Source organism: Oncorhynchus masou, chromosome 22, assembly GCF_036934945.1.
Source record: "Oncorhynchus masou masou isolate Uvic2021 chromosome 22, UVic_Omas_1.1, whole genome shotgun sequence".
In the NCBI taxonomy this organism is placed as follows: Eukaryota; Metazoa; Chordata; class Actinopteri; order Salmoniformes; family Salmonidae; genus Oncorhynchus; species Oncorhynchus masou.
Genome location: NC_088233.1, coordinates 7,139,783 through 7,148,046, shown reverse-complemented (window position 1 = coordinate 7,148,046; position 8,264 = coordinate 7,139,783). Strand labels below are relative to the sequence as shown.

At 42.0% G+C, this 8,264-nt stretch overlaps 1 protein-coding gene across 1 annotated transcript in view; it reads left to right on the top strand.

The window, feature by feature from the left end:
- The window catches only part of LOC135509786 (trichohyalin-like), a 34,634-nt gene extending 27,202 nt beyond the window's left edge, over positions 1-7,432 (top strand). The window contains 1 exon segment of the mRNA XM_064930686.1: positions 6,442-7,432. Within this exon segment, the coding sequence (XP_064786758.1) occupies positions 6,442-6,689 (248 nt within the window). The 3' untranslated portion in view covers positions 6,690-7,432.
- The last annotated feature ends 832 nt before the right edge of the window (positions 7,433-8,264 follow it).

Genomic DNA, 8,264 nt, shown 5'->3' with positions numbered 1-8,264 from the left:
ACCTTAACATTTACCCTACCTTAACATTAACCCTACCTTAACATTAACCCTACCTTAACATTAACCCTACCTTAACATTAACCATACCTTAACATTAACCCTACCTTAACATTAACCCTACCTTAACCAATTCCGATCACTCTGCTTGACCTTAACCATTGGATCTGCTGACTGAATATCCACTGCTTGGGATTAATGTGTGTGCTTATGTCCTCCAGAACAGAGGCATACCGATACCCAAAACTGGACGAGTGCAGTATAATTGTCAGCTTAGCATTTGATAATCAAACTGAGATAATGCAAATCAAAAACTGCTCAGGCTTCCTTCTAGATCTGAGTTGGTTTGTTACTCCAGACATATTAAAGTGTTTGGGTGAAGAGAACCCAGAACCCAGAGAGCCCAGAGAGGGCAACACAATTCATTAGACAATCTCAGCACCCAGAGAGGGCAACACAATTCATTAAACTCTCAAAACCCAGAGAGGGCAACACAATTCATTAAACAATCTCAGAACCCAGAGAGGGCAACACAATTCATTAGACAATCTCAGCACCCAGAGAGGGCAACACAATTCATTAGACAATCTCAGCACCCAGAGAGGGCAACACAATTCATTAAACAATCTCAGCACCCAGAGAGGGCAACACAATTAATTAGACAATCTCAGCACCCAGAGAGGGCAACACAATTCATTAGACAATCTCAGAACCCAGAGAGGGCAACACAATTCATTAAACAATCTCAGCACCCAGAGAGGGCAACACAATTCATTAAACAATCTCAGCACCCAGAACCCAGAACCCAGAGAGGGCAACACAATTCATTAAACAATCTCAGAACCCAGAGAGGGCAACACAATTCATTAAACAATCTCAGAACCCAGAGAGGGCAACACAATTCATTAAACAATCTCAGCAACACAATTCATTAAACAATCTCAGAGAGGGCAACACAATTCATTAAACAATCTCAGAACCCAGAGAGGCAACACAATTCATTAAACAATCTCAGCACCCAGAGAGGGCAACACAATTAATTAGACCCAGAGAGGGCAACACAATTCATTAGACAATCTCAGAACCCAGAGAGGGCAACACAATTCATTAAACAATCTCAGAACCCAGAGAGGGCAACACAATTCATTAAACAATCTCAGCACCCAGAGAGGGCAACACAATTAATTAGAAAATCTCAGCACCCAGAGAGGGCAACACAATTCATTAGACAATCTCAGCACCCAGAGAGGGCAACACAATTCATTAAACAATCTCAGAACCCAGAACCCAGAGAGGGCAACACAATTCATTAAACAATCTCAGCAGAACCCAGAGAGGGCAACACAATTCATTAAACAATCTCAGCACCCAGAGAGGGCAACACAATTCATTAAACAATCTCAGCACCCAGAGAGGGCAACACAATTCATTAAACAATCTCAGAACCCAGAGAGGGCACCACAATTCATTAAACAATCTCAGCACCCAGAGAGGGCAACACAATTCATTAAACAATCTCAGAACCCAGAGAGGGCAACACAATTCATTAAACAATCTCAGAACCCAGAGAGGGCAACACAATTCATTAAACAATCTCAGCAACACAATTCATTAAACAACCCAGAGAGGGCAACACAATTCATTAAACAATCTCAGAACCCAGAGAGGGCAACACAATTCATTAAACAATCTCAGCACCCAGAACCCAGAGAGGGCAACACAATTCATTAAACAATCTCAGCACCCAGAACCCAGAGAGGGCAACACAATTCATTAAACAATCTCAGAACCCAGAGAGCAACACAATTCATTAAACCCAGAGAGGGCAACACAATTCATTAAACAATCTCAGAACCCAGAGAGGGCAACACAATTCATTAAACAATCTCAGAACCCAGAGAGGGCAACACAATTAAACATTAAACAATCTCAGAACCCAGAGAGGGCAACACAATTCATTAAACAATCTCAGCACCCAGAGAGGGCAACACAATTCATTAAACAATCTCAGAACCCAGAGAGGGCAACACAATTCATTAAACAATCTCAGAACCCAGAGAGGGCAACACAATTCATTAAACAATCTCAGAACCCAGAGAGGGCAACACAATTCATTAAACAATCTCAGCACCCAGAACCCAGAGAGGGCAACACAATTCATTAAACAATCTCAGCACCCAGAACCCAGAGAGGGCAACACAATTCATTAAACAATCTCAGCACCCAGAGAGGGCAATTCATTAAACAATCTCAGCACCCAGAGAGGGCAACACATTAGACAATCTCAGAACCCAGAGAGGGCAACACAATTCATTAAACAATCTCAGAACCCAGAGAGGGCAACACAATTCATTAAACAATCTCAGAACCCAGAGAGGGCAACACAATTCATTAAACAATCTCAGAACCCAGAGAGGGCAACACAATTCATTAAACAATCTCAGCACCCAGAGAGGGCAGAGAGGGCAACACAATTCATTAAACAATCTCAGAACCCAGAACCCAGAGAGGGCAACACAATTCATTAAACAATCTCAGCACCCAGAGAGGGCAACACAATTCATTCTCAGAACCCAGAGAGGGCAACACAATTCAAAACAATCTCAGCACCCAGAGAGGGCAACACAATTCATTAAACAATCTCAGCACCCAGACAATCTCAGAACCCAGAGAGGGCAACACAATTCATTAAACAATCTCAGAACCCAGAGAGGGCAACACAATTCATTAAACAATCTCAGCACCCAGAGAGGGCAACACAATTCATTAAACAATCTCAGCACCCAGAGAGGGCAACACAATTCATTAGACAATCTCAGAACCCAGAGAGGGCACCACAATTCATTAAACAATCTCAGCACCCAGAGAGGGCAACACAATTCATTAAACAATCTCAGAACCCAGAGAGGGCAACACAATTCATTAGACAATCTCAGCACCCAGAGAGGGCAACACAATTCATTAAACAATCTCAGAACCCAGAGAGGGCAACACAATTCATTAAACAATCTCAGCACCCAGAGAGGGCAACACAATTCATTAAACAATTTCAGCACCCAGAGACAATCTCAGAACCCAGAGAGGGCAACACAATTCATTAGACAATCTCAGCACCCAGAACAATTCATTAAACTCAGAACCCAGAGAGGGCAACACAATTCATTAAACAATCTCAGCACCCAGAGAGGGCAACACAATTCATTAAACAATCTCAGAACCCAGAGAGGGCAACACAATTCATTAGACAATCTCAGCACCCAGAGAGGGCAACACAATTCATTAAACAATCTCAGAACCCAGAGAGGGCACCACAATTCATTAAACAATCTCAGAACCCAGAGGGCAACACAATTCATTAAACAATCTCAGCACCCAGAGAGGGCAACACAATTCATTAAACAATCTCAGCAGAACCCAGAGAGGGCAACACAATTCATTAAACAATCTCAGCACCCAGAGAGGGCAACACAATTCATTAGACAATCTCAGAACCCAGAGAGGGCACCACAATTCATTAAACAATCTCAGCACCCAGAGAGGGCAACACAATTCATTAAACAATCTCAGAACCCAGAGAGGGCAACACAATTCATTAGACAATCTCAGCACCCAGAGAGGGCAACACAATTCATTAAACAATCTCAGAACCCAGAGAGGGCAACACAATTCATTAAACAATCTCAGCACCCAGAGAGGGCAACACAATTCATTAAACAATCTCAGCACCCAGAGAGGGCAACACAATTCATTAAACAATTTCAGCACCCAGAACCCAGAGAGGGCAACACAATTCATTAAACAATCTCAGCACCCAGAGAGGGCAACACAATTCATTAAACAATCTCAGCACCCAGAACCCAGAGAGGGCAACACAATTCATTAAACAATCTCAGCACCCAGAGAGGGCAACACAATTCATTAGACAATCTCAGCACCCAGAGAGGGCAACACAATTCATTAGACAATCTCAGCACCCAGAGAGGGCAACACAATTCATTAGACAATCTCAGAACCCAGAGAGGGCACCACAATTCATTAAACAATCTCAGCACCCAGAGAGGGCAACACAATTCATTAAACAATCTCAGAACCCAGAGAGGGCAACACAATTCATTAGACAATCTCAGCACCCAGAGAGGGCAACACAATTCATTAAACAATCTCAGCACCCAGAACCCAGAACCCAGAGAGGGCAACACAATTCATTAAACAATCTCAGCACCCAGAGAGGGCAACACAATTCATTAAACAATTTCATTAAACCCAGAGAGGGCAACACAATTCATTAAACAATCTCAGAACCCAGAGAGGGCAACACAATTCATTAAACAATCTCAGAACCCAGAGAGGGCAACACAATTCATTAAACAATCTCAATTCATTAAACAATCTCAGCACCCAGAGAGGGCAACACAATTCATTAGACAATCTCAGAACCCAGAGAGGGCAACACAATTCATTAAACAATCTCAGAACCCAGAGAGGGCAACACAATTCATTAAACAATCTCAGAACCCAGAACCCAGAGAGGGCAACACAATTCATTAAACAATCTCAGAACCCAGAGAGGGCAACACAATTCATTAGACAATCTCAGCACCCAGAGAGGGCAACACAATTCATTAAACATTCTCAGCACCCAGAGAGGGCAACACAATTCATTAAACAATCTCAGAACCCAGAGAGGGCAACACAATTCATTAAACAATCTCAGCACCCAGAGAGGGCAACACAATTCATTAAACAATCTCAGCAACCCAGAACCCAGAGAGGGCAACACAATTCATTAAACAATCTCAGCACCCAGAGAGGGCAACACAATTCATTAGACAATCTCAGCACCCAGAGAGGGCAACACAATTCATTAAGACAATCTCAGCACCCAGAGAGGGCAACACAATTCATTAAACAATCTCAGAACCCAGAGAGGGCACCACAATTCATTAAACAATCTCAGCACCCAGAGAGGGCAACACAATTCATTAAACAATCTCAGAACCCAGAGAGGGCAACACAATTCATTAGACAATCTCAGCACCCAGAGAGGGCAACACAATTCATTAAACAATCTCAGCAAACCCAGAGAGGGCAACACAATTCATTAAACAATCTCAGCACCCAGAGAGGGCAACACAATTCATTAAACAATCTCAGCACCCAGAGAGGGCAACACAATTCATTAAACAATCTCAGCACCCAGCAACCCAGAGAGGGCAACACAATTCATTAAACAATCTCAGCACCCAGAGAGGGCAACACAATTCATTAAACAATCTCAACAATCTCAGAACCCAGAGAGGGCAACACAATTCATTAAACAATCTCAGCACCCAGAACCCAGAGAGGGCAACACAATTCATTAAACAATCTCAGCACCCAGAGAGGGCAACACAATTCATTAGACAATCTCAGCACCCAGAACCCAGAGAGGGCAACACAATTCATTAAACAATCTCAGCACCCAGAGAGGGCAACACAATTCATTAAACAATCTCAGCACCCAGAACCCAGAGAGGGCAACACAATTCATTAAACAATCTTAGAACCCAGAGAGGGCAACACAATTCATTAAACAATCTCAGCACCCAGAACCCAGAGAGGGCAACACAATTCATTAGACAATCTCAGCACCCAGAGAGGGCAACACAATTCATTAAACAATCTCAGAACCCAGAGAGGGCAACACAATTCATTAAACAATCTCAGCACCCAGAACCCAGAGAGGGCAACACAATTCATTAAACAATCTCAGAACCCAGAGAGGGCAACACAATTCATTAAACAATCTCAGCACCCAGAACCCAGAGAGGGCAACACAATTCATTAAACAATCTCAGCACCCAGAGAGGGCAACACAATTCATTAAACAATCTCAGCACCCAGAACCCAGAGAGGGCAACACAATTCATTAAACAATCTCAGAACCCAGAACCCAGAGAGGGCAACACAATTCATTAAACAATCTCAGAACCCAGAACCGCATTTTGAGACGACTCAGGAAAACATTACAGCACGCAACACAATTTTCTTCCAACGGAATGCTTCCAGGTTGAAAGCAGCATTATGACATCACTCGACGTGACCCTTCCCTCAGAGTGGTTATGGGTAAAGCCTCTGTTCTGGATCTCCGAACCCGCAATTTTCCTGATCTGAAATGGCTTCGGAGAGAAATGATCGTGTTTGACGACATTACATCAACAGACTGTCATCTACTAAACTGAAAAAAATATTTAAATTATGTTGAATTAATCTGATTCCATGTGTGCTGTTACATTGACTTGACCTAACCAACCTAGGTCACAGTAAAACCCCTTATGAAGGCTTTATGCCAAAATGTTTTTAAAGTGATCAATGCCCATTACATCTAAAAAATCCACTTGGTATCATTTTTTAAATTACTCAACACTTTTAGTTGGGTTTGATTTCCCTGTTTTCCTGACCCAGCCAAGCTAAGGTTCCAGCCACAGATCCAAGGGTTCAGAACCCAGGCGCCACAGCACAATTCTAACTCTTCAGGGAAGACCACGTCAGAGAGCAAGGAGCCTCTTCTATTGGAGAGAGACATGCAGAGGGGATCATTATCATCATCACCACCACCCCGCTGGGAAGATGGCGTGTTCCTGGCTAGGCAGGTGCAGATCGGCAGCCCTGAGTTGGAGGGGGAGGAAGAGGAAGATGGAGGCTGTGGCTGATGCATACAAGCGGGTCATACCGGGTCCTAATTTGCTCCCTACCCCTCTTCTCCTTGGCCCTTAACTACTTCAAGGTTGATCTGAAGCATCTAAATATGTAGAAGCAGTTGTAGAGCTTCCCCCATATTGCTTCCCCCATATTGCTTCCCCCATATTGCTTCCCCCCCTACAGATCTGCAAACATTGAAGCTAATGGAGTCCTCCGTCTTCGTGTGAAGTCTTACTATGGTCATGCAATGATACATATCCTAAAAAAGGTCGTACAAACCAGAATTAACGTCAATCTACAGATTAGTGGTTATTAGTGGTCCTGTGTGGCTCAGTCGGTAGAGCATGGCGCTTGCAACGCCAAGCGTCGTGGGTTCGATTCCCGCTGGGGCCACCCATATAAAAAAAAAAAAAAAAAAAAAAAAGTAGTGGCCCCAGCCGACTTGTAAGTCGCTTTGGACAAAAGCGTCTGCTAAATGGGATATATTATATATTATTATATATTACAAATGTGGTGCTTTTGTTGATGCTTATCCATGAAAAAGGAAGTGAAACGTGTTCCATTGATAATAGTGAGGTGATGACAACAGAGGATGATTTTCTATAATACTCTATATAAGCTAATGATCCACATATAGGGCTGTGTAATAGTAGCAATGTTAATGTGGTTAATGCATTAAAACTACAATGTTACAACAATTATGGAAGGTTTGTGATTTGCCCATTTTGTTGTAATTAAAAAATGATTGCGTTAACTCACGTGATTGTTTGCAATTGATTTAGAATGAGAAGGATCTGTCATCCAACTCCCTGAATAAGGACAAAATGTAAGATCTCGTTAGTCCTGAGTTGTACAACACTTTTATTTCAGATAATGTACAACTCACAAAGCTACAACAAATAATGCAGTGTAATCCACTCGTATGATATGAGGCCTTATACAGGATTATTAAGTATTTGATAACCTGCAAATAAATGTAGAGACAGAGAGTCTGTAATTTTTTATCGTAGGTACACTTCAACTGTGAGAGACGGAATCTAAAACAAAAATCCAGAAAATCACATTGTATGAAGTTGAAGTGTACCTTTGATAAAAATGACAGACCTCTACATGCTTTGTAAGTAGGAAAACCTGCAAAATCGGCAGTGTTATCAAATACTTGTTCTCCCCACTGTATATATATATATATACACACACAAACATCATTACATACAGTGTATACATACACAGTACATAGCTACAGTTGAAGTCGGAAGTTTAGATACACCTTAGCCAAATACATTTAAACTTTCACAATTCCTGACATTTAATCAGAGTAAAAATTATCTGTCTTAGGTCAGTTAGGATCACCACTTTATTTAAGAATGTGAAAATGTCAGAATAATAGTTGAGAAAGATTTATTTAAGCTTGTGTTTCTTTCATCACATTCCCAGTGGGTCAGAAGTTTACATACACTCAATTAGTAGTTGGTAGCATTTCCTTTAAATTGTTTAACTTGGGTCAAATGTTTTGGGTAGCCTTCCACAAGCTTCCCACAATAAGTTGGGAGAATCTTGGCCCATTCCCCTGACAGAACTGGTGTAAC